Raw genomic sequence first — 27,409 nt, forward strand, 5'->3', positions numbered from 1 at the left:
TATTACAATGGGTTGCAATCAATGAGCGAGGCTGCTTTAAACTCAGTGCTCGTGTATGTCCCAAAGGCATTAATTTCACTAAGGCTCACATATGAGTACGGGGGTGGATGGTTGGTGTGGGTGGAGGCAATTGATTCAATGTATCTGAGGCAATGCCAGGCGCGCAGAATACAAACACACTGTGATGAGAGCTATAAGAAATGCAGAAGGGGGGCTACCTGTACACATATGCATACCCCACGAGCACCGCCGTCACATGTAATAAATCAAATCATTTGCCTTCCAGCCAGACAGTCCTGTTTTTGAATCTAAAGCTGCTTATGAGAAAAGGGGACATGAGAAATTGTGATTCATCGATACCGAGCCACGAGCGCGCCGTCCCCTCTCTTTCTGTTTTCCCACTCCCCTGTCAGCTCATTAGTTGCCCATCTCGATAGTACTATAAGGTGTAGATTCAAACTCACAGCGTTATGCCAGCTCACACACATAATACTGCGAATTAAATGAAGAAAAACTTTCACATAATTGGTAGCAAATTCCCCTCCTACACACACACACACAGTCTTGGACTTGAGCCACACCCTGGCAATGACATCCAGAAGTCAGGTTCTTAAGTCAGCAACAATAACGGTGAAACAGTAAATCTTTGACCGAGCTGGCAGGAGACCAACTCGCTGACATCTATTTAAAGGATTTTTTAAATGAATTGCCTCCACCACAGAAGCAAAATTACATCCTGAATAAATATATTCCTGTAAAATTAAATATCTTAATGATTTGTAGGGATAAATCTTTCGGCACAAAGAATGGATGGCAGCGAGGAGGAGAGAAAAAAAATGAATCATGGAATGAATATTGCTGGCCTGATTTCATTCCCCTTCCTATTTTTCACCAGACGATAACTCATCTATCATCTCCGAGCCATTAACAGCCGTCCTCAGTCCGGCTATACAGTAATGCCATCAGGAAGACGAGAGCCACTCTCTGCGCCTCTTCTGCCGCTAACATAATTGTTACACACTGGCTCCAGTCAAATGCTGTTTTCCTCTTTGTGACCAATTACCTTTATCTTTGTTAGACGACAGCGTCAATTTGCTTTCATAGCCGGCAATGCAGAAACAGTGAAAACAGGCCTGGATGAATTTCCCTTTGATGAAAAGTGGGTATATTTTACTAATCATCTGCTGCATGAGTAGTGTTTTTTTGGGGAGAACTCTATTTTTTTTCAGGTCACTTCCAGATATATATTTCCCTCAGTTCAACAATGTGTCATATGGATATAAAAACAAGAAGATTCAGATTTATGTAGAACAATTGTTCATTTTTTCCAAATATATTTCATAAACGCTGTCTTCATTACCTCAGGAAGCAGTGGCTTTCAGTCGTAAAACAGAGATTGGGATCACATTTTCAGCACTCTGCCTCTGCATAAGAAATACAGTATATTTGTACATGTTATTCTCTTCTTTTCGTTACTTTGACCCCACTCCTAACCTGATGTGTCAGATGGTTTGTTTACACAGAACCATCTGAGAAGCCATCATTGAGGGCAGGCACTGTCAAAAAAATACTTGTCGAGTGATTGAATGAATCATCTGTCAATCAAACTCTTGCCGAAGCCAGTCGGGAGAAGAGCGAAAACATCTTTTCCATCGAGATAATCCTTCAGTGCCGTTCTTTGCTCTTCTTTCAATGAAGAGCTACTCTCTAGTTCTGATATAACTATTGCAGCATCTACGCTAACCTCTTCAGGAGCCGCCATTGTCGTTTTGACCGAACTTTCACCTCGGTTGTGTCTAGAAGGTAACCCACAAGTTGCAAAAACGTGCGAAAACTCTCACGAGACTCACTGCACACCTATCCTAACCTTAACCATTCAAGGTCAATACCTCTATTCGTTCCATTACCCATACTACCATACTGTTTAGTATGCCAGAAAAAAAGATTTAGTATGTCCCAATACATAGTATGTCAAATGCAGAATGCAAAAAAAATACCAGGATGTCCTACTACATCCGGTCGCATTTTGCAGTGTGCAAGCCAGAATGCTTTTCTGGCTATTCTGACCCACAATCCTCTGCGCAGCAGATATATAAGCAAGAGGGTCAAAGTTCAAGCGCAATTTTATGACGAAGAAGTATGTCCCAATTGTATGCATACTGCATGCAAAAGTACGTACTTTGTAATGGCAGCTGCAGTATGTATAAAAGTAAAAAGAAAAAGATTTTTAATTTGGAACGTAGACATGGATTTTCGTGTGATATGTGCTCCAGCGATTATCTCGTGATAATTCAAGAATCTTCCCGCCGCGCAAGGTAACCCACATTCCACCCTACACTAAGCAAAATGCTGTTGTATCATAAAAGGCAAAAATATGGATCATTATTGGTTAGAGGAATATGTAATTATATAAGAAACAAGAATGTGTAGTTTCTGTGTTTGTTTGAGCCTTGTGAAACCTACAAAACTGGTCCTAGGTCAGGTTCCTTTACACCATAAAATGTACCTGTGTCCATTAGGCTATTGCCAGTAAGAAATATCATTGACCATCATTGAGCATGGTACTGTCCTAACAATTGGCCTAACAGCAACAAATGGAAAATCTGGGATTAGAAATAGGCCTATAAATATATCAAATTAAATGTCTTTAAACCATCAACTATGCTTCTTGAGAGATTCATGTATATGCTCGCATTTTTTCCAACAAGTTATCTTGATTTAAAGGCATTAAACACTGAAATTTATGTTACTGTTTCCTTGGCTCTGCTCTCTGAAAAGGTGTTGTCTCAAGCTTTTTGTTTGATTCATCAGACACATGTTGTATATGTGTAAAAAGTATAAATGGGAAGGTGTTAGGGACAAAAATACTTTGTGTCACTTTTGCCTTAGGGCAACAATATTCAGAGAGTTAAACCACTCAGGCTTGGTGTAATCTGTACCTAACAACATTCGACTTGGATACTACAATGTAGTTCAGCGCTCACAGTTCAGTTCATTGTACAGCAGGAAGCACACTAAAAGAAAGCACTAAACACTGAATAACGGTTAAAGCTACCAAGACATTTTATTCACTCTACTGAATAGCTAAAATAACGGAGTTGCTCTTCCTCAACATGACATGAAAACAGTTCTATAGAAAGCAGACTGAGCCATTTATAGTTAGGCAGTAGTACAACATGCAGACGCTTCCACTAAAGCTCTACTACAGCCTCATCTGTTCCCAACTAGCCCCACCAGAGTAACCAGGGTTTCCTCTCTCCAATTACATAATATTATTTTATCTCTGGCTCTTAACTTCCTTCCTCACAAAACTCCATCTCCATAGCGACAAACTCTCATCCGTGCTTCACAGAAATAATTGTTGGCTCCTCCATCAAATGGTTGTTCTGTGTATCTTTAAAATTTCATAACGTGTGCGTCTGTGCCTATCTTTGGTATATTTAACATAAAAGCCCAAGGCCTCTGACTTTTCTATTTATGTCCTTGGGGGATTGTGTGTGCCGCCTCTATAGGCTGAGTCGGAACATAGTTGACTGCACTGATACAATCTTGTGTATGAAAGCAGGATCATCACGATGTAGAGGAGAAGTGGTTTGTCTGGTACCATATGGAAAAACCTTTTATAAATGATATAGAGTGCAATTGCCTTTAAAGGCACTAAAACACATTTTCTCAATCAGCTTGTTACTATGAGCGATGGGTCCAATACATGAACACAACATTTTCTGCAAAAAGTTGAACATTTTTGTTTATTTCACATCAGAGATTTTTTGTATTTTTTGTTTGGCGGGGATTGGTCAGAAAAAAGTGATGTCACTTCTGTACACCAATCAGAATTTAGGAACATTATAATCTGGTCTTAGTTTGGTCACCGTCAATCAAATCTGATCAAACCACGCAGACCTGTTGAGTTTTTAACTGTGACACAAATAACACCTATATAATGTAAGCTATAGTTTGTTTCTTTTTATTTAGTCATGAATATTCAGGATGTTCGCATACACCGTTCGTATCTACAAAGAGTAATGCACTGTAATTCGTATATATACCACAAAATAAATTTCTATGTAATCAACGTAATTAAGTATAAAGAGGTGGTCAGGGTGGATGGGAGGGTCAAAAAACACTGGACTTTTGCCCAGTTCGTAGACTGCTGTTCGTACCCCGTGTGATACCAGAAGTCAAAGTTGATTTATTTGTCACGTAATTTTCGAACTTCAGTAATGCCAATTCCGTAGTTATTTTAAACCAAACCACGATCTTTTTCTAAACCTAACTAAGTAGTTTTCGTCACAAACTTCCGTACTTAAGTTATTCTGGTGTGGCAATCTTTTTCTAAATTTAAGTAAGTATTTTTGTTGCCTGAGTTGTTTCCTGTGAAGACGGAAGTTTATTTTGACTTTGAAAGACTGGAGGGGGAAATTGACGCTGGACATTCCTAGGAAAACGAACAAAAATGAGAAATAACTTTTCTTAAGATATCATACAAATACGAATGTTGTATGAGGATACGTTGGAATATTTAATGTTCTAGTGAAATACTTTAAATATGAAGCCATGTTTTCAGGGGCTTTAAGACACCATCCATGTAATCGCAATGTCATTTTCTGTCAGCTCTTTACTGCATACTATCTAAAAAAGCAAAAATACCAAAAATGAACCTTTAAAATATAAAAAAAAGACATCATCATCAAGTTTGTTTTGTCACCTGGTGTTTACTTATTGTTTTATTTCTGTAATAAAACCATAGAAATATTGATCTATTACATGAAATGTAGTGTGACATCAGCAAAAGTCATAAAGTTAGCAACCAGTTTCAGTAATGTCATTTACACAGCAGCAATATCAATTCAAAATTTGCCAACTAAAAGCTAACCAACATTATCTGATATTAGCCACCATACACTACACTACCAATACAATACTGTAGCAGCAATGTAGCAGCGGTGTTTTGAAATGAGAAAGGGTGCGTTTCATTGTTTATGAGTTAAATTTTTCATTTGACAGGAGGAATGTGTTATTAATATTATTGCTTAAATGAATAATAACTATTGCAACTTTAAAATGTTGCTTTTTTAACTTTGATCGATGCTTATTTAGCCGTGAATATTTAACGTGATAGAAGAGAACTGAAGGTTTGAATGCAGTTCAAGTCTTCAGGGGCTTTAAAAATGGTTGTGTCTGTTTAGGTTGTTGTATAGGAGTTTCTTTAAGAACACAAGGCAGCAGGAATCATGCTGAAAAAAGCGAGCTTGTTCAAAGAGAGTAAATTCAGGCTTGACCAGATATTTTTTACACCCTGTTATCTCCCTTAAAATGTCAAGTACCTGAATACGCTGATCAGAGCATGAAAGTACTTATATATATTATGTCCTTGAGTCGCAAAGATTAAAATTTCCATTTCAGGCGAAAAAGCCTTCTGGAAAGCCAAACATCACATGCTGAGTGTAGAAAACTGGAAAAGGTTACTGAGCCTTATCTGCAATTATGCAAAAACACAGAGATTGGCCAAACCCATGTTTCATTGGTACAAAGGGAATGTACAATGCCTTGATGTTGCTTACAGCGTTCTCTGCTCAGCGGCAGATGTGTAGCATAGAGCACATCCTAGAGGAGAATATAGGCAAGAACAGCTGACTATACACAAGTCACACCTTGTCATGTTTTGAATTATGAATACAGGCAATTAAACTTTAAATCTCCCCCCATAGTAAAACGATAGAGATGGCTAATTAACGAGTACTTCTTAAATTTGGTTTTTAATTCAGGAGCTTCTCATTTGCACATATGGGGAATAGTTTCAGATACCATCTATCTGCCTTAGTCACATAAGGCTCTGTATTAACACTAGTTTTACTGCAAAACTTCAAATAAATATCAAGAAATCTCTAAAAGCTTCACTTTATTTGACCCTCTTCTTCTATCAGCTACACTGACATGGAGCTGCTAAGACGTTGACAACTCCACTCCTGCACCCATTGTGTCAACTGTTTCATTTTCAGCTGCTTTTTTTTTTTTTTAGAGGAAGAAAGGCTCGGGACAAGAAATGAAAAATTTGGTACATGGGTCACATGGAAAAAAAAAAAACCCTGCTCAATTATCTTTTCATCAACACCTGGGAATATAAATAGTTTAGTTTAAAAATAAGGGCTTTCATCTTCAATTACACCTCTGAATATTCAATATGAGAGCAATGGTGCCCCCTTGTGTAAAGTATAATGAATAGTCTGATAGGGATGTGCATGTATTCTAATAAAATCTGACAGATTGTGCAAAGCTTAGTGTTTTTACCTGTGTGTTCACCTCTGTGGCATACTGAAGTACAGTATGTGATCATTTTTATTCCACACTCATACAGTTTCCTCTGCAGTAAACTTGTATTGATTCTCTCAGAAGTGAAGGGCGCTCCCTCCGTCCGTCTTTAGCCTCTCGGGCTCTTCAGGCTGACTGCATCCTCCTCTATCCTCTCGCTGTCAGAGCTCTGGGCGCACTGCACTACCCTGGGCTCAGTCAGCCGCTCGTAGGACAGTGCTGTCATAACCTGAGAAAACGTACAGCATGATGCGGCTTTAGAGAATAGAGAGCGCAGAGTAATAAGCAGAGGCTATCAAAGACATGCTGAGTTAAGGATTTCACTGTCAAGTAGCTACTGTTTCTCAGTTTGAGTATGTGGGAAAAAAAGCTTTGAATGGATTCTAATAGAGAAGGCACATACTGTACAGGGTGGGGTAGAAAAGAAGAAGCACTGGGTTAAAACATTCACCATTCCAGCTCACTGAGAGTGTCAAAATGAAAGCAGCAGTTAAACATTTTGGGCAATAAGGGAATGGGAACTGCGGAGGATTCTGGGGCGCGCCGCCATTTTTGGAGGGTAACGTACTGAGCTACGGTAGACTATCATTATCTGTCACCGGTCTATTCATATGTCAATCATTCATCAGTAGAAATTAGGGATGCACCGATACCACTTTTTTTCAGACCGAGTACCAGTACAAGTACTTACATTTGGGTACTCGCCGATACCGAGTACCGATACCAGTACTTCTCTGTGCCAAAAGACCCTCGTTAACAGCCAGATGGAGGGTCGACACACTGTTTTCAGTGCGCCCCAACCGCGGTGTGCCGCCAGATCGGGGCTCGGCCCACGTAAAAGGCGCCAGGGGTCTGTGGCGTTGTCGGCAACTTACCCGACACGTCTTGAAACACGGAACAAGGAGTCTAACGCACGCGCGAGTCAGAGAGTGCAAGCAAACCCCGTGGTGCTATGAAAATGACGGCCGATGCGCGCCGGCTGAGGTGGGATCCCGGCCGATCGGGGTCAGGCGCACCACCGTGAAGTGGTATCGGTGCCGTTGTATCGGAGCCGTTTTGCGAGTACGATTACGAGTACATGAGCACAGTATCGGACCCGATTCCCAATACTGGTATCGGTATCGGTGCATCCCTATTAGAAATGTATGAAGTATGTGCAAAAGATAAATACCCATATAAATAGAAGCTGACAGAGGCAATGGGGCGATATATTACAAAATTTAAGTTAGTTAATGATATAAATCCTTACGTAATAGGAGGACCTTTACAGTTTGCCACCCATTACGATCACTGATGTGTTTTGGCGTTAGTGAACACCTGTCAGCAGTTCAAACTATGTTAATCTTTGGAGGACGATGTCCGATTTACAAACGTGTTGGTAGGTATATGACATTAAGGTCTACAAGCCAAATGCCAACTGCCAATACTAACAGAACATCCGTTAATACTGCATATTTAATCAACTGGTATCTTGCAAAATGAAACCCATAACGTTACTTTTGTGTCTGACTGTATAGCCTACTATAGGCCTATATACTACAATTCGGCTTTTGAATCTTATTCACTTATTCGCGGATGACACTCTTACCCTTTATCCTCCACTTGTTGTCGGTGACGTCACATTCCCATTCCCTATACTCTCATTCGCTTTCTTGCTGAGAGTTACATGTAAAGATTGATAATGTAAAATGAAGCTACAGCCAGCAGACGCTTACCTCAGCTTAGCAGGAAGCGGCTGCCCAGCCAAGAAATAGTCAGGCACATAAACCACAAATTATAATTTTTACACTTTGATAGGCCTATTTGTATGGATTAAACAAAGTATAACATGTTAATTAGTGATCTTTAAGAGGTGCTGGTGGATGGATTTTGAATAAGAAGCTACAGCCAGGTTAGCCCGACTCTGTCCAAAGGTTGAGAATTCCACCTACGAACACCTCTCACTTATTAACATGTTGTTTAACCCTGTAATTTTTTACACTTCGGTCTTTGTATGATTTAAACAAATTAGATATAACGTTAATTAGTGAGCTTTAGAGGTGCTGGTAGATGGATTTTATATAAGTAGCTGCAGCCAGGAGACATGAAAGTGGTATCAATCTTCTCATGACATTCTTGGCAAGAAAGTGAATAAGCAATTAAATTCAATTTATTTTTATATAGCGTCAAATCATAACAGAAGTTATCTCAAGACACTTTAGAGCAGGCCTAGACCGTACTCTATAGTATGATGATATAGTAAGCATTGGCTACTCTTCTTTTAAGTCATCATGTCATCGGATTGATCCTATTAAATACTCAAATGAGCTGAGCTCTACTTACTGAGATCAGTATGAGGAGAGCTAGCATCATGCCTAGCATTATGTACAAATTATCTGTAAGTCCTCCAGCCCACAAAGGACCCAAGATGGTGGCCAGGCCCCCAACTGAGCGTCTGACACCTTGGCTGAATCCTTTTCGGCGAGGCATCACAAAAGAATGAAAGGTTATTTTCTTTCAAGTGCAAACATTGAAATATGGCTAGAAGAAAAAAAATACGGCATGTATAAACTGTTTCTTTGCATCCCATATGCTGAGCAGCAATCTGTTGTTTTAATATGTTGAGTCGTGCAAACAACGGGTAAAACGAGCCAACCTTGTGTTTTCTCGGCAGTGATTTTGGAGAAGAGAGACACCTGAGACACGGCCACGAAGGGAAGCCCCAGCAGCTGCAGAAACACTCCTATGATGAAGGCCGACAGCTCCCATCCATATCCACCTGCCAGGAACGGAGAGATAATACCCTGGTATTAGACTCACTGAATTATAGTAGTTTGCCCTCATATTATACGGAACATGTCATTAAACAATTACATTTACAGATTGTAATCTAACACCAACTCTCACATACATAAAATGAATATATTAGTAGATCTCTTAGCTATTAAATTATAATATTTTGTGGCTTTTTATTTCTGATATGTGATGGTAAGGATTCAAAGTGTGTGTCAGATCATACTTCAGTTAAATCATCCCTTCTTCTCCTCTCGGTTTTTAAGTTCCTTCCACAAATGGGTTGGCACCACCAGAGATAGCTCTATCTAAAAAGCTAAACCACTGCCAAGCTGGCAGCCACTAGATATTTGTTCTCTGCTGCTCTGCACCATGCACATGTTTGTGTGAATGTGTGCCCACTCAGACTGTTGGATGTCCCCGCATAAGCCGAAAGTCTGTAATCGGATAATCAAAATGCAATTTCGCCAATCAAACATGTTTCTCAGGTATCATGCCTTTAAGGTTACATTTCTTTGTTTGGCTGTTTTAACTGTAACAAATGGAAAACAAAAGTAGGGTATGCTTTAACAAATAGCATTTTTGTCTAATTAGATTACTGTAATCCTTTTATATGTACTCAGGCACTCCCCGTGCTCCAGCACCTGTCACTTGTAATCAGAGCGATAAACGTGACGAGCTGCAACAGACGCGGGGCCAACACGAACACACAGGATCCAGTCTGCCTGTATGATCTCCTGCTGGCCTGCCAGAGAGTCTGAATGATATCATTTACAGGGCACATTCAATTCAGCGAGTGTGTAACCCGATATGCACAAGTCTCACAGAGAGGATTTGGCACAGAGGCACTTTTAAGGCTGTGTGTGTGCATTTGTATGTTTTTCCCTGACAGGTTAGCACCTCGGGGGTCGCAGAGGAAGACGAGGCACCAGATGCAAGCCACGCAGCAGATGACCAGGCCCACGGCCAGCACGGCGCGGTCCGCCACCCTCCTGCTCAGCCAGCGCACAAAGAAGAAGCCCAGGATGACCTCCACCCCGCACAGGCTGTACATCAGGCTGTTGCCCAGCTCGCCGAAGCTGAAGTGGCGCTCCGTCAGAGGAGTCACCATGGTCTGGGGTGATTTTAAGAAAGATGTTGGAGAGGTCAGTCAGTCAGACAAAGTGATTCAGTCAGAGGGAGAGGAGGAGATTCTTATTACCTCTCAAATCCTTCAAAGGCTTCATTCAGTCCAGATCAAAATAATTGGTCTGTTTTGATATTGAAATGATTGAATAATCCAGGTCGGCGCTGTGAGACTATTCAATCAGATTAATGAGAAGAGAAAAAGACCTCTTCATGTTTCATGTCTGGGACATAGCGGCTGATTATGTGCACTCCTTAACATCAGTTTTACTTTGAGCGTTAAGCGATACTTGATTATTTTCTCAAAGCAACAGCGCGGGTCCTTCCAGGTAAGGCTCACATTGATGCCGTTTGGATGAAACCCGTGGGTAAAATAGTGTGACACTGTGTGAAATGCTTGGAAACCCCGGCTGATGGATCTCAACGGTAGCTGCTCTCACCTCCAGGGCTGTCTGATTGAAGAGAGTGATGAACTGAGCCGTGAGGAGAACAACCACCTCCTCTCTCAGGAGCTCTGCAGAGAGAGAGAGAGAGAGAGAGAGAGAGAGAGAAAATCATAAAACAAGCTCAAGTGGTGCCATCGAATTGAAAGTTTCAACTGGCAAGTTAGTTTGAGATAAAAAGAGAAAAGAAAACGTATTAATCTGAAAGTAATCTCGAGACTGAAAGAGGCAGGCGGGATGAATCCTGGCTGGTCGGTCATGTTGATCCTCCAGTCCAATAAACTGTCTTTTTCTAGAGATAAGTGCTTTTCTTTTTCTTGTGTCCAAAACATGATCACAAGGGAAAGAAATGATTTTAATAAATTCCACATTTTGATACCAGCTTTTCCTGGAACAAAAACTCCCTTATGGACTTGGAGAGGAGGAAAAATGAGCTGGGCTTGCTGCTAAATTTGGAAGTACGTGCCAGATGGCTGGAGGAATGGCTTGATATTCCAGTGTGTGATCTACTATGGCTCAATTCTCTCTGTTCAGTGTTTTCACTATTATTTATATGAATTAATTTTACTGCATATACAGTAAGCACTGTGTGTGTATTGTACGTATTTATAGTATGCGTCATGCATGTATTTTAATGTATGTGTGTGTATAGGTAGGGGTTATATGGGTTTAAACATTATCATATAGGTTTAAATGGCCTCTCAAGTGATTTATTATGTATTTATTTACTATCTGTTTTTTGCTCCCTAGTGTCAGTCGAGCTCCGCAAACACTGGATCAACAGCTTCCATGATGCAGCTTGATAACGTCTTTCATTAGACCCTCCCTGTCAGGTAAACACCCACAGTCAAACACTCCAACTATTTCCAAGTTCAAGCCAGGTTATCTTCCTCAGATTTGACAAAGCTCCTCCAGAGCGGAGTAGTACTCCTCATGAAAAGTAAACTAATCTGCATGTGTAAAATTGGCGTGTTTTGTGAGGTCACAGTGACCTTGATCTTTGACCAACGAAATCTAATAAGTTCATCCTCGAGTCCAAGTGGATGTTTATGCCAAATTTGAAGAAATTCGCTCAAGGTGTTCCTGAGATGTTGCTTTCATGAGAATGGGACGGACATAAGGTCAGAATGACCTTTGACCACTGAAATCTAATCAGTTCATCCTCGAGTCCAAGTGGACATTTGTGCCAAATTTGGACGTACGTAGGTATAGACGGACTTATGGACGGACAACCTGAAAACATAATACCTCCGGCCAGTAGCATTCATTTTGGTTATTCACTTTCTTGCTGAGTTAGATGAGAGGATTGATACCACTCTCTTTGTTTGTATAAGTTGAATATAAAGATAAGAGCCAGCAGCTGGCTAGCTTAGCTTAGCTTAACATAAAGACTGGAAATGGTGAAACAACAATGCTTTGTACAAAGATAACAAAATCTGCCTACCAGCATATGTTGTTGGTTTAGTCTGTACACTGAACAAGAGGAATGTAAAAAAAAATTGTTTTAGGGGAATTGCTCGGTGACTTCCTTGAGTCTTATTGTCACTGTGACGTTGTTCGACAAGGAACAAGGAAGGACACTGCAAAGTTACAGCATGTCCCCCTTTGTAAAACCCCAACTTGCAGTGACGCATGCTTTAATCTCTATAAATAGATTCTGCGTTCATATGCAACAGCACAAAGATTTAGATTTTCAGAAGCGTTCTGGTTTCCGTTTGTAGTGCAAGTAGTATTGACCAATCATGTTCGAGCAGGCTTTGAACAGTCCTTGTGGAGAGCAAAAGAGGTGGAACGCATTGGCCGAAATGCAACCTGTGAACCCACCGGCTATCGTCTGATGATGATTTAGCTTTTTATTGGTTTAAAATTAGCTTGTAAACTGGCTAATTTGATCATATCTCTCAACTCCAACTCCAGTCTTGCATCTCAAGTTGCTAATCGGACTGTAAACAATGAGCAACACACAGAAATGTTTAGCTCTTCCTGTAAACCATTATTAATTGTTTATATACTGCTTATTAGTGCTACATATTTTCCTTGTTCCAAAAGTAAAAATAAAAATTCACAGAGGTTTGTTGTTTGTGATGCACGACCTCGACCAGAAATAAAAAAAATTGACTTGATGAAAGAAAATGGAAAGAAAGTGAGAGAGCTGCCTCAAAGATTCTTCACTGGTACACAAAAAGTCAGGGAAGATCAATAATTCACTGTATCGGCTAACAGCTGCTCCTACAGTATGTGCCGGAGCTGCAGACATCCTCCAGTTTTGCTCCCGAGTTTCTGGTGTAGTACATTTTCTTCAAATCCAAAAGGAATCAATAAGAGGAATGTTGACCACATTACCTATTCTGTCTCCATTTCATCCACAAGTCAACCACAGCAAGCCAGTCAATATAAAAAAAAGGAAGTGTGCTATCCTTCCCTTTGGCACATCTTCAAAGAGTGAGAGAATCGATTCGGAGGTTTGACACACACACACTGAGACCAATACACAGACTAACAAAGTACAGAAAAAAGTTAATCAATACCGGCACACAATCACTGCACGCATCCCATGTAAACTTACCGTGACACTAATCCAATAGGACACCTGACATCATACATATACATGCACTCTCTGACATAAACCAGACACACACACACACAGGTCCAATCAATGAAGCGGGAATCTGATCTGACATGCCACACAGCATTCCTCAGAGAGACCTGGAGAATGGAAAGTGTGTGTGTGTGTGTGTGTGTGTATGAGTGTGTGCAAGAAAATCAATAGAGCTGATAGGAAACATGTGCATTGGCTGTGACACCTCTTCCTATACCTGAATCCCACAAATAAGGCAGAGGAAAGCTGACAGTCATTGCTCAGGACAGGCAGTCAAACCTGCTCGCTCACCTCTGCTGGCGCTGAAGCGTTTGAAGGGTTTGGAGACGCCGAGGACGGGTTGCTTCTCAGACGAGGCGGAGGTCTCCTCTAGGTCGGAGTTGACAGCTCTGTAGGTGTGCACCTGCTCCTCGTCGGACCCCATGAGCAGCACCTCCTCCTCATCATCATTCTCCTCCTCTTGTTGTTTTATCTCCACCATCGCCGTGCCCCCCTCCGAGCTGATGGGTGGTACGTCCCAGTACATAGCCAGGACGACAAACTGGAGCAGCACCCACAAAAGGCACATGAAGATCTGAGAATGAAAAGATTTTTTTGAAAAGTCAAATATTTTAGAATCTAACTCCTACATCAAAATCCTAGAAAACTATCAGGAGAGATAAAGTATTTGATATATGGAAGAGAGTGTTCAAGACATAAAGCAACCTGGCACAGTGAAATAAAACTGTGTCAGCGTGTGTCAGCTGTGTGCAGTGTCAAATTATGTGGGAAAAATGGAAGTAGGCGTACGAGCTTTGTTATATCCCATTTAAGCTACAACCGTTCTACAGGTGTTTTACTCAGAGACTCATGAGATGGAAATAGATTGATTCGGGTTGTTACGGGCCTGAGTATCGCTGCAGGCGTTTTTGTATTCTTCTACAAAGATGAAAAAAAAAAGGAATACATGTGAGCCAGGAGAAGTGCAGACTGTATCTGAAGGTTGTTTCTGTATTCATGAGGCTTTCGGAAGAAAAACCTTAGATTACTGATTATCCGGATGCTGTTACCCCAGGAGATGTATATTTGTTCACAACAAAGGGCCCCAGTTTGAAATCACACAGCCGCAGGAACAGGTTGAACGCCGGCCCTGGAGAGAGACAGGAGGAAGAACTTTAAAGAAGGAGATGGAGTAAAAACAGGATGTGTGGTAGACAGTAGCCTCCACCTTATAGTGATTTTATTGAATGCCTCCTCCTCGCAGTTGAAACTGAACATCAAAGACGACATCACATCCTCCCTGGTGTCTGATATTTCACAGAAAGACACAGGAGGTGGAGGGAAGTGAATAAATGACACCTCTCTCTGTGGTAAGATGAAGGGGAAGAAACTGACCCACAAGGAGACCGGCTTGTCGGCAAGCCATGATGGCCGCGAAGATGCCAGCGCGCTCCTCTGGCCGAGTGCTCCGAGTCAGGAAACCAAAGATGGAGGAGCCCGCTCCTGCACCGACACCTGAGAAGGAAATAGCATCCTTCTGTTAACATGCTGATATAGGCTTTGGGTGTTATTCCATGACATGCATGCATGTGAGTGTGTAAGTGTCACCTGCCACAAGTCGACTGCAAAACAACAGCCACTTTGAGTATCCAATAAAATACAGGATGTTACCTGAGAACAAATAAAGATGAAATGCTGGCTGAAAAAAATGTGTCCCTAGTGTGAAACAAACGCTTCACTTGAAGGTTGTTCCTGAAATACTAGCAGCAGCAAAGCTACAATATAAATTTACAGATCAATGTACGCATTTACAGATTTGTAAACACATTTACAGATCTACAGTATGCATGCATTTGTAAACACATTTACAGATCTATGTACGCATTTACAGATTTGTCTACACATTGCTGATCTATATACGCATTTACAAATTTGTCTTCACATTTACAGATCTACAGTATGTACGCATTTACAGATTTGTTAACACATTTACAGATGTATGTATGTATTTAGAGATTTGTCTACATATTTACAGATCTATGCACATATTTACAAATTTGTCCACACATTACTGATCTATGTACGCATTTACAAATTTGTCTACACATTCATAGATCTACGTGCAAATTTACAATTTTGACTACACATTTACAGATCTATGTACACATTTACAAATTTGTAAACACATTTACAAATCTCAATACAGATTTGGAGATTTTTTTTTCACACATTTACAAATCTGATTATGTGCATGCGGATTCTGAATACACATTTGCAGATTCCTGTACACATTCACAAATCTCAGTACGCATTTACAGATTATTTTACACAATCTGATTACGCACACATGGATTGAGATACAGTTACACAACTCTCCACACACATTTGCAAATAGTTTTTCTACAATAATGGCCCCATAGGACTGCCATGAAATTTTGTACAGACATTCATGGTGCCCAGGTGATGAATCACGATGACTTTTGCGATCCCCCTGACAATTTGTTGTAAAAAAGTAGTGTACAATTCACGCCCACTAACTGGAAGGTAACTACCATCATGAATAGCACATACAGGGGAAACAAGGGCAAATATTTAGATGAAAGGAATCACCTGAAACATGAATATTTGAGAGACACTTTATAGTCCTTTACATGAGCCCAAATATAGTATAACACACAGTCATGCCAGTGGCTTCTAACATCTGTCACTCTGTGTCATGGGATTTGTCTTGTGTTGTTAATTACTCACCAGCAATCTCAAAAAGATTGGAGAAAAGGATGATGGACTTTGTAGTTTTGCTCCGGTCTGACCACAACCCAAAAAGCGGGCCTGTGACCAGCCCACTCAGACTGAAGGCCGACAGACCCAGACCCAGGAAGTAAGGGGGGGCCTCCAAAATCTGGAGGTACCTCCATATTGTAGGCAGAATGACGGCTGAGACCACCAGGGAAGCACGAAGGAGGATGGAGGAAAAGGAGGAGGGGGGAGATGTGTAAATGACAAGCCTTGTTTACCCACAGCGAAATGTATTTCGAATAAATATCCTCTGTGATGTGTGCTTACAGCCAAAATGCCAGGCAGATTCTGCTCTAATGAGCCCATTATTTCACTTCTTCAAGTCCATAAAAGCTGTCATAATGAACTTACCGTACTCAATGCCGCTCAGCATAAATATCAGTCCAATGGTATAAAAAGTTAGATTCCTCTTTTGGTGATTATCCATTGTGCTCGTTGGCTTGCTGTCTGTTATACGCCGACCTCTGGCTGCGCATGTTGCTCTGAAATGTTGCTCAGCGGCAATATATCAGATAACAGGAAACACCGTGTGTTCAATTAGCACAACTTGCTGGACCGGATAGCGAGAGGAATTTGTTGCACCATTATGCAATGTCAGAATTTCTTAAAAAATGGAAAACTGACATCATACGAGGCTTCTCCTATAGAAGAGGCTCAAAGGGGTGAGATCTGAAAAACACGCAGGGCAGAATACATCAAAATCAGCAGCAATAAACAACACAGTCCAGTTTGAAATGGTTGCAGCAGTCCGTTCCAATAGGCATTTATGTTAAAGATGAAATTCTGTTTGAGTCACGTCTGCAGCTCAGCACCACGCTGTGAGCCTCCTGGTCAAGGCAGTGTCTCGGGTTACCAGGTGAAGTAAAGTACACTGAGCTTTATACATATTTAATCTTGTTTTCTTCAGTTTCATCAAAAGCGCTTGATTCTCCCACAGCCCAGTGAAGAAGTTGAGCCAGGCCCATCTGCCCCTCTTCTATAGGCTATAGATGTGAATAACTTTGCTGTTGTTCAAAAAGTGAGTTCACAAATGCAATACCTCACACACAGTAATAAAAACAAGGTGATAAAGTACATCAGATAAACTGCGATTACATTTCCCAGAATATGAAGCCCTACACCAGAATGTGTGATAAAAGGTGATGGAAAATATTACAAAAAGTAAGGCTCTATTATTGTATTCGATACTGAATAAATTAGATATGACACTGCTGTCTGTTTTATTAAATGGGTGGCTCTATTCTCAAGCTGCGGTGGCGTTCCTAGCCCTGGGCTTGTTATATTCAACAGTACTGTCACCGAGTTAATACCTCCATATGTTTTTCCAGCAACCCATGAATAATACAAGGAGTTTCGATTGTTTGAATAACACATATAAACTCGCTCAGCATCTTGCACTCTTGTCACACAGAGTCGGGAGAGTGGTTTTCGAGCTTGACTCGATAATGAAATGTCATAAGACACATATGTTTGGGTCAGTATTTATTCTGTATGTGTGGGTGTAAGTTTAGACTGTTGTCAGGTCATTAAATGTGTGTTATAAGTCGCTATAAGCACCATAGATGTGGGTTAGTAGGGGCCTACTACGCCTACTATGTTGTAAAAGTGAAAGCAAAACTTAAAGACGACCTATTATGCTCATTTTTAGGTCCATACTTGCATACCCAAAAAGCCCACCCTGTTGCGATTGGTCAACCGAACCGAACTCCGCTCCAGCTCCGCTCTAACTAGCTCTGTTTGAGGGTGTGCCAAATTAGCCGCAAGGCAGGTATTATCCAAATATGTTACTTGGCGACATCACCACGTTACTGAAGAAAAGGCGGGACTTCAAGCAAGGCGTTTCAGGCAGTGTTATAGTGACCATATGTAGCCTTTTGTTGTCCTGTTCTTTATCTTTTTCTGGTGGGTCCGGTGGTCTAGTTTTCACGGTTTTGTTTCTGTTTGTCAGGGTTTAGTTTGGGGTTATGTTGTTTAGAGGTAGAGGGAAGCACCTGGTTCCGCCGGCCCTATAAGGGCTGGGCTGAGGTGGCTCCCCTCTTTTGTTCCTTTTTGCCGGCTCACCAGTTTGGTTAGTTTTGGGGAAATTTTGGGGGGTTAGTTTTTTTTTTTAACTAACTTAGCTATTGTGTTAATTATGGTCACAGATTTCTGTTTGTTTCAGTAAAATTAAACCATGTTTTTTGGCAACTCTTGATTCGTGTGGTTATGTTCAACCTTCTCGTTCACAAGCTTTTCTAGGGGGTCGTAACAATAACACAATGAAGGAAAGGGGAAAAAGCCCAAAAGCATAATAGGTCCTCTTTAAAAGTAACGCGTAAAACTGCATGAAACATGTGCAACAAAATCACTTAGACTAGGGAAAAACATTGTAGCTTAAAATAACTGTTTAAAATTGAAACTTAATGCATGTGAAAACAAAGACAACTACACGTTGTTGGTTTGACATGGGATGCGAATCCTGACCTCCTGCGTGAAGGTCCCGTGTTTTGTGTCCTATTCATCATCCTCCATCCCATATAGAGTTTCATGCTGTCTATACTACAGCGCCTCACTTCCGCTTTTTGCTCCTATCATAATTGCTACTGTCTCTAGAGGTCGCTGTCGTCTTCTTTTATTCCTTCTTTCTGTTATCGATCATTTGAATAGATGATAAAACCTGCAATTGGGTTTAGCAGGACTGACCCACATTTATGAGGCTTATAACCACTGATAACACCCCATTTAATGACAGTCTAATCAGTTGGAGTAAATGCGTGTAAAGATGGTTGATTTGGCACACAATCGCAACTTTATGCCTCTCTTCTGACTAACACGTACTGTCCTCGTGCTGTTTCAGTCTGTGTAACGAGTTAATAATCAAGAGGGGGTTCATTCAGCTTTTCCATGACAAACTGCTACATGCAGCTGAGCCTCACGGGCCCACTGAGAGGCCATTAGCATCCTACCTGCCTTACCTGTGGCGGTTTCTATAGAAACACACATGAGGCTAGAAGGTGTTGTTGCACTCACCTTTGAGCCCTTGGTAAACAACAGGAAGGTCCCGCGGTGAATAAACTGCAATCTGGTCCACTCAGGCAGTCAGCGCGCTTCATTGGAGCCAGTTGGAGACACACAAGATGATCAGCTGTTGACAGAAGGACATTTGACTTTCAGATAGAGGAGCTTGTTAGGTGGATATATACATACTTGGGGCTGGGAGGTGGCTGAGACAGAGATAGGAGTGGGCATGTTCTTGAACGCGGCTTCTGCCCGGAGGTCGTTCACCGTCCCCATTAACATCAACCTGCAGGGTGCTCGCAGGCGGCAGACACGGTAAGAGAGGACGATCGACTGGGCCGGGCAGCAACACCTTGAAAATACTGTTGAGAGTTCATTATAGGTGAAGTTTTAATAAAGCTTCACATGCACATTTCCAACTCTTGGGCACATCTGAGCATGTAGGATTAAACACACTGTAGTGTTTGAAAAGCCTAGATCTGAAAGGTTTGACATGACTAAAATCAATCAATACTGCATTAAATGGGCACTCCACAGATTTAGCATATCAAGTATAGATGTCACAAGGAGTACTCGGCCTTTAAAAATAGTTGTATAATGTGTTCTGGCTCTGGAGGGAGCTATCTGACAAATATAACACCTAATTATGGTCAACTTTTTACCAGAAAGTCTGTGTTATGATGTACGACGGAGTATAAGGGCCACATTAAGGGGGGAAAAAATTGGAGATTTCAAGAATAAAGTCATAATATTGTGAGAAAAAAGTAATAATTTAATGAGAATAAAGTCATACTATTTCAAGAAAAAAAAAGTTGTAATTTACGAGAATAAAGTCATAACTTTACGAGAAAAAAAGTAATTTCCTCCTCCACAAAAGAGGTAGTTTCCCCATGAGGTCCATGTGGTTCTTTCTTCGGAATAAACGCAGTTTCTTGCACAATCTTTTCAAGGTCATGATACTGATGATAATGTGGTGCTGATGTGCCAAAAGATTTGTAAGAAAGTATTTCGTCATTTGTGAAACCTTTACTAAAGTATAACTTCACAAGATGCTCCACGTTCCTCATTTTCACACAGGCTGCACGCTGCTCTATTTCCCCACTAAAATAACATTATTAAATTATGACTTTATTCTCATAATATTACAACTTTTTTTCTTGTAAACCTATGACTTTATTGTTATAATATTATGACTTTATTCTCGATGCTCCGATTTTTTTTTTTTCCTAAATGTGGCCCTAATACTCCGTCGTAATGATGAACTGTGGTTGTGGAGTTGGGAAGACATACAGTATTATGCTATATAGAATTATGGGAAATGTAGGATTAAAATCTATATTAAATAGACACACTAAATTGCTTCCATTTGAGCCCAAAGTTTAAACTTGAAAATTAATCTCAATTTTTGAACTAGGGGTAGTGTAACTAAATCTGTTCAGACACTTTCAGCCCTGAGGGTGAATCATTGAAAGAATAGAAAATTAATCAAATGAACCAAATCAATTTATGACTCGAACATGAAATTTGTTGACGCATCGAATCAAAAATCTAATTTGTATCACTGTTGGATTAAATCGTTACGTCCCTGGTGTCCGTGTATGTATTCATGTGAGTGTGTGTGTTTATGAGAGACACAGAGAGCCCTTCCCCACAGCGATGGCCCCGGAGCAGGACTGGAGCAGAGGCGTGGATGGGCGCGGGGGGCAACGAGCTCGGACCCAGATGCCAGTGTCCAGTGTCGGGGAGGACAGAGCCGTCCTGCTTGGCTTCGCCATGATGGCCTTCTCTGTGCTCATGTTCTTTGTGGTCGGCATCACTATGGTCAAACCTTATGTTAACAGGTCTGTTGGTGCAAGAATGGATGTCATATGACAGACAGTAGTAGGGTACTTATATCATGGGATTATTAAAGGTGCTAATTCAATATCCAGTGCATTAACATAGCAGCAAACAACTATTTGCTATGTAAAGATATAGAGGAGTAATGTCTACCTGAGCAGAGAATGAAGTCTCTCCCTCAAATTGTAATCTGAGCTTTTCCTTGCTTTGTTGACAAAGCTGGGCTGTGCTTTTAGTGCATGTGAGCTTGCCCCATTGACAAGCTCATGAGGTGGTAACAGCTGATAAGGTTGTTGTGGAAGTGTAGCACCCACCCTCCGTTTCCCCTCAGGTTAAGATTGTTATATCTGCCAGCGAAATCGCCTTTGTTTGCACTGTTAGCTCCGTTAGCTGCGAGCTGGTGGCTCATCGTCGCCATGTTGAGAGCTGTTGAGAGGTAATAGAAATGCTCCTAATCCCGTATTCAGCACCTTTAATAATTCAATTAGGGGTGCAACTAACAATTATTCTCATTATCGATTCAACTGGTGATTATATTTTTGATTACTTGAAGAATTGTTTAGTTAAAAAATGTCTGACCAACAGTCCAAATCCCCAAAATATTCAATATATAATAATGTGAAAAATGAAGATGAGAAAAATATAATTTATGAAAATGAAAAGAACTCTATGAAAACTGCTTTTTATGGAAGCCCATTTCTACCGAGAAAATAAAGAACAGGACTACAGTCATACTGTACTTAGGCACAGTGGTGCTATAGATGCTAATGCCAGTACACTAACATGCTCAAAAATAACAATGCTAACATGCCGATGTTTAGCAGGGACAATATTCACCATCTTGGTTTAGCGTGTTAGCATGCTAATGTTGACTAATTATCACAAAACTTTTCAAAAGTACAGCTGAGGCGGACGGGAATATCATTAGTTTTGTATGTATTTGGTCCTAAACCAAAGTACTGGAGAAAATAAAATGGATGTGTATATGTAAAATGTAACGACAAACCATCCCATGGTTGACAAGATGTCAATGATTTGTCCTCTCGGTACGATATACCTGTACAAAATTTTGAGTTGTTGAGAGATTTCAGTCTGGACCAAAGTGGTAGACCGATCAAAAGACCAACATTGCCATCCGTATAGCCACTAGCCGTTAGCATGGCTAAAATCAATTTAAAGTTACACGTTAAAAATAAAAAAATACTCAAGTGAGTTAAAATGTTGAGCTAGTAAGTAACTCATAATTTTGTATTTTTAGTTTTATCATGCATAGCTTTTCATCTATTTTCCCGGCAGAAATGGGCTTCCATATAATTTGCTACAACTCTCACATCAGAGATCTAAGAAAAAAAACAATTATTGCCTTTCTGGCGTGAGTGTGTTTACATTTGGTTTACATACAGTACAAAGATTGGATGCCCTGGCTTGCGTACACCGACAATGTCCTCTTGTTTTCCAGTAAATGGGAGGAGGAGGCCAGCTGTGTGCTGCTGCAGGCCGACATCCTGGAGGAGTGGGTGGACTGCAGAGGTGTGAGCACTGTGCCTTGCCTCAGGGTGACGGTTAACCTCACAGACTCCAATCAGAGAACTTTTCTCCACTTTGACGAGGAGTCGGTCCTCCTTGCTCCTGAGGTAGAGATTTATGGCAGTAAAATTCCAGCTTTTGGGTCTTACCTTAAAGCTTTACGGGCCTCGGGTTTGAATCTGTATCCCACCAGGTGTGGCTTGAGGGAGGAACACAAGTCTATGTACTACAACTGTAGGACCACTCAGTGTAATAGATGTTAATTTTGCTCACAGTCATGCATGTTTTCATATTAGACATCTAAGCAGGGACTTGAGAAAGCACCTGAGAAAGAAGTGAAGGCAAACTGAACTAGCTGACAGGATGGAAAACTACTGATTCCTGCACCCTTGTGAATAAGCCAGCAGATATTATTAGGAGACGCTCTTATGCTGCACTCCATTCAGGGGAATTGTATGAAACACTTTTCAGTACTAGAGCAGCACACGGAGGCTGGGAAGGGCTGTTCCTTTTTCTTTTTTTTAACAGACAAAATACTGAATCAAAAAGAAACCTCGCAGCTCGTCTCACTGATTGCAATCAGCGCTGTAACAAGCAGGTCACTTGATAAAAATTACACTTGAATCATATCTTTTTCTTTCCCTCAGTGTTTCTACATACCCAAATGTCAGATGGACAGAGCAGAACTACAGGATGAAGTCCTGAAAGTGAAAAGCAACTTGGACGCTCAGCTGGGGAGCACCTCGCCGTGCTTCACTGACCATGCGAGGCACCCCGGGGACGCCGTCCTGAGCAGGAAGTACACCTTTAAGAAGGCCCTGTTTGCATTGCTGTGGCCCTGTCTGATGCTGGGCGGCGGAGCTCTGGTGGTAGGCCTTGTGAAGCTGACACAGTGCTTAGCCCATCTCTCCTCTGAGGTGTGCAGTGAGACTGCAGTGGGCAGGCTGACATCGAGGTACACTCAGGGCAAACTGTACAGAATCCTCCGGAGGTCCAGCACGCAGTCTCCTTCATGACAGTGTTTGTGCTTCAACGTACCAAAGAATGTAAATATGTAACTTGTATATAATGTGAACCAGGGCTGGTAGTGCAGCATTAATATAGCAGCAAACAACTATTTGCTATGTAAAGATACAGATGAGTAATGTCTACCTGAGCAGAGAATGAAGTCACTCTCCCTCTGTGTGTGTTGTAATCCGAGCTTTGTTGACATAGCCGGGCCGGCAGCGCATACTTTTAGTGCATGTGAGCGTGCCCCATTGGCTAGTTTACGGTTACCGCTCTGCACTGCTTTCATACGATGGTTACAGCTGATAACGCCGTCCCAACCGGATGGAAGCGTAGCGCCTACCCTCCGGTTTCCCCTCAGGTAAACACGGGTATTTCTGTCAGCACTTATTCCATTGTTTCCACTGTTAGCACCGTTAGCTGCGAGCCGCGCCCATGGATGTATAAAGAGAACTGGATACAGCGTTGGAGGCGGGCGCCCGTTCTTTCCTTTGAGAGCTGCTCAGTGGCGCAAATGGCTCGACTGCCAAGTGATAAAGTACCCGGATCAACCGGTGATCTTCTGCATCCATTGGGCCCATAGAGAAGGCGCAGTAGCGTTTCCTGTAACTCCGCCTCCCAGCCGCGGTCTGGGGCTCATTCACATAAAAAATTTGCTTCAACGCCCGGCGCTCTTCCCGGGGGCTTCTCCGCGACTTTGTGTCCATGTTGAGAGGGTTACGGAGGCAATAAATATGTTTCCAATCTCAAATTTAGCAGCTTTAAGACGTTGTTGAATGTTACTTTTAGCTTCCAAAGTCCCACTTTTTACTAAAAAAATGATAGTTTAGAACTACTCTTTAGAGTTTATACATACTAGTCCGGTTCACCCAGTAGAGTCTTTGTTTGTAGTTTCCTACAGAAAAGACATTTAAAGATTGTTTACATTACCGAAGCCGTATCCCACATGAATGTCAATCTTTATCATGAAGCACAACAATGCAAAAAGTGCCTTGTAAATTATACACATTTTGATCACCTGTAAAACAAGCAATGTAATAAAAATGCCTCTGATCTATATAGATAGGGAGAAATGTTTTTATTCAACAGTACAATAAATGAATGCATACAGTTTCTTATCAGACGTGGTCATACGAAGATGACCAAAACAAGTATTTGAAGAGGTTTTATGATATATATACAGATGGATATATAACTAACATATGAGTCTGGTTCTTTTTTTAAAAAAAAAACATGCAGGGTAGCTTCTTCCTCCTCATTGTGCTTGCAGACTTCCACTTAGGGCAAGACGTACTCTGACAACAGCATCAAGTCCTTCATTCAACAATCCACCTCTGCTTTGTCATTCATATCGTTTCAACAACTAGAAGCTGTCTACTGGGTTTTGTATGAGGATGGTGCACGTTATGCATGATTCCTCCTTTTTTTTTTTTTTTGGTTAGCGGATACATATATGAGTATGCGTACATTTAAAAATACAAAAATATATTACCTCTGTAGTTATTCAAGGAAAAGCATTTGCACATGTAGTAGCAGTTATCGGTATCCGTTACCTTCATTGTGACTTTGTTGTACCTCACACAAGTAACAAGGTCATTTCTATACATGAAATTCAAGTAAACAACATCAGGTCAAACAAACAAACAAAAAAAGTCGATATTCGAGGACCTCATGCATAATGCAGTGTGAGAAACATAAACAAGTACAAAGGGAAATAGCATCATTTAGAGAGTTCGTCCATAAAGTACATGGGGTCTAGTTTTCTTAGTTTGGGTCCGGCCCACTGCTCTGTAGCCTGTACAGGAGCACATGCATCTCGGTAGGATCGGTTTCCTGAGCAGCTTTAAAGTCCCATGTACAGAAAACAAAAATTGGACTTTCAGACGGACTTTTCGAGTGTCCAGGAAACCGCGCCGTTGTGTATCATTTGGTAAAGCTGGAACATTTACTGACCTCTTACGTATGCGTCTGTGCGGCGAGCGAACCTGCAGAGACTAATTCTTCCACACATAAGGGCGACAATCATAGGAAAAAGAGGAGAGGAAGAAGACACTTGGAAGGTTGAAAAAGAAATTCACTTCGGTTACTTTTCTTTACCTGGATGTCACGATCTGGGACCATATGGCAAATGTAAGGAGAGAGTCTTCTGTCAAATGTGTGATCGAGAACGAGAGGACGGATCGAACATTTAACAGATTGAAGCTCCGAATATAAACCTGGTAAGGAGAAGCAAAAAGGCAGGGTCTGAAGGCTTTTTTCTCACAGTTCGTTTTTTGTTGGGAAGAAGTAGACGATTCCGTTACAGTGCAGCATTTTTTTTTTCCTCTTCCTCGTACTGTCTGTACAAAGTTCACTGACACACATTGTCGGTGTGAACATGTCGGGGGGAGATCTGACATCAACTTGTTTTCTTTTAGGATACAGTACATATTAGGATCATCACAACTTGCATAGTGTAACAGCACAGCACACAAAGGGAACACTGCACATCCTTTCACCTCCTGCGTTTCCTGCCTTTATCAGACCAATCCTAACGTCTTCTAACCAATCAGAAAAGGTTTTCTCCGGTCCGCCTGTGTTTCCGACCGCGCGGGGTGGATGATTTGTGCCTCGATATCGGACGCAGAATAATACTGATAGACCAAAACAAAACAAAAACAAATACTGCAGAGATCAGTGCTATGAGTACACACGAGAGACTTGGAATAGTAGTGACTATTTTTTCTTTTTTTTTTCCTTCTTTTTCTTTTTTTTTTACAATAAGACTGCTGAGTAGTGGGGGGGTTACACATCTAGTACTTTGGCTCAGTAGAAAATAGACTCAAAAAAGGAATATGTGCACCGAATGCATACAAGTCTGTGGATATACTGCTGTACAAAAAAGTCAGTTATCTGGCGTGATTTCTCTGTAGGCTACAAATAATTTGAGCGTTAAATGCTAGCTAAGTGCTTAAACAACACGTCCTCGGTCAGTCCTGTAGTAAGTGTTGGCGATTGTTTTGTTTTTTTTATGATTGTAAGGGGTAATAATCATGATTTTGTGGGCACCCGCCAGGCTTCTCATCGTCCCTTTCCTTCGGTCTCTGCTGGCCTGGCTGTGTGTGCCAATATCTCCCCTCGTCTTCATCGGTTCAAAAAATAGGTAGTGGAAATAAAAGGTCATTAGAAAAAGCCGTCTGTGCTCATGGTACACCATTTCATGATGTTCCTTTCTTAATGCTGATGGTTGAAGATGTACTGAAAGGAATAAAAAAAAAAAGTTTGTTCACACACAAAGAAGGCCAACGTTGTCGAGGTCCATTACACTTGCTTAGTTCCTATGAAGAAGACTGATGAAATATAACTCCACCCTGCTTTCTGGAGTTCATAGTGCAGGGAGAAGGAAACCTGTAGAAACAGGAGCATTTAGGCATTATGTCCCTGATATAGGCCCTTCTGAGCACCCTTCTTCTGTGGTGCGCTGGCAGGGGATGTCTCAGTGTCACACGCTGGCAGAAGTATTAACCAGGCCGTAGTGTGTTTTAGGGGGAAAAATACCTCGCTCGCTTCTCAATATCCTTTTGGTTCTTAGTGTGCGGACGTTTGCTGCCACGGTCCTTTTTTTTTACTCCTCTCTTGTATTAGTCGCCGTCTCAGTTCATGGCGTGCTGGCGGATTGTGTGGAAGATCCAGTCCATCTTGGTGGTCCAGCCGCCGTGGTGGGCGTCGTTCATCTGCTTCATGAAGTAGTCCAGGGCCTCCTGCTCCGTCTTGTCCAGAGCCAGGGTCTTCCTGATGTAGGCGATGTCGTCGAACGACTGCAGCTCGGGCATCCCCGAGCCCAGCATCATGGAGAAGAGGTTGATGAAGAGGTTGGCGTGCTGCCGGATCGCAAGGTACGCCTTGTAGCACATCTCCTGGAACCTGAGGGGGAGAAGGAAGGTAAAAATACAAAAAGGGATACAAGCATGAAAGAAAAGACATACAGTAGAATAGTTAAAAGCTCATTCTCCCATTTTCATTTTCATTTGGC

General features: G+C 41.4%; 3 protein-coding genes across 4 annotated transcripts in view; 1 reads left to right on the forward strand and 2 right to left on the reverse strand.

The window, feature by feature from the left end:
* Positions 1-6,027: 6,027 nt before the first annotated feature.
* On the reverse strand, positions 6,028-18,338 carry mfsd8l2 (major facilitator superfamily domain containing 8-like 2). The gene is made up of 11 exons (XM_074650679.1): positions 16,378-18,338; positions 15,979-16,164; positions 14,839-14,901; positions 14,626-14,745; positions 14,301-14,380; positions 13,543-13,825; positions 10,650-10,723; positions 9,985-10,198; positions 8,948-9,070; positions 8,635-8,765; positions 6,028-6,541 (listed from the first exon to the last, which is right to left on the reverse strand). The coding sequence occupies exons 1-11, from the start codon at positions 16,451-16,453 to the stop codon at positions 6,422-6,424; spliced, it is 1,470 nt and encodes a 489-aa protein (XP_074506780.1). The 5' UTR covers positions 16,454-18,338; the 3' UTR covers positions 6,028-6,421.
* Positions 18,339-20,178: 1,840 nt separating this feature from the next.
* On the forward strand, positions 20,179-23,899 carry kcnmb3 (potassium calcium-activated channel subfamily M regulatory beta subunit 3). The gene is made up of 3 exons (XM_074650678.1): positions 20,179-20,864; positions 22,322-22,496; positions 23,037-23,899. The coding sequence occupies exons 1-3, from the start codon at positions 20,680-20,682 to the stop codon at positions 23,403-23,405; spliced, it is 729 nt and encodes a 242-aa protein (XP_074506779.1). The 5' UTR covers positions 20,179-20,679; the 3' UTR covers positions 23,406-23,899.
* Positions 23,900-24,460: 561 nt separating this feature from the next.
* Positions 24,461-27,409, reverse strand: part of LOC141776868 (phosphatidylinositol 4,5-bisphosphate 3-kinase catalytic subunit alpha isoform) — a 172,516-nt gene continuing 169,567 nt past the window's right edge. For both annotated transcript variants that reach the window (XM_074650702.1, XM_074650701.1), the window contains one exon: positions 24,461-27,300. In XM_074650702.1, the coding sequence (XP_074506803.1) occupies positions 27,030-27,300 (271 nt within the window). In that variant the 3' untranslated portion in view covers positions 24,461-27,029. The remainder of the gene's footprint in view (positions 27,301-27,409) is intronic.

The sequence above is a fragment of the Sebastes fasciatus genome, chromosome 11 (genome assembly GCF_043250625.1).
Source record: "Sebastes fasciatus isolate fSebFas1 chromosome 11, fSebFas1.pri, whole genome shotgun sequence".
NCBI lineage: Eukaryota > Metazoa > Chordata > Actinopteri > Perciformes > Sebastidae > Sebastes > Sebastes fasciatus.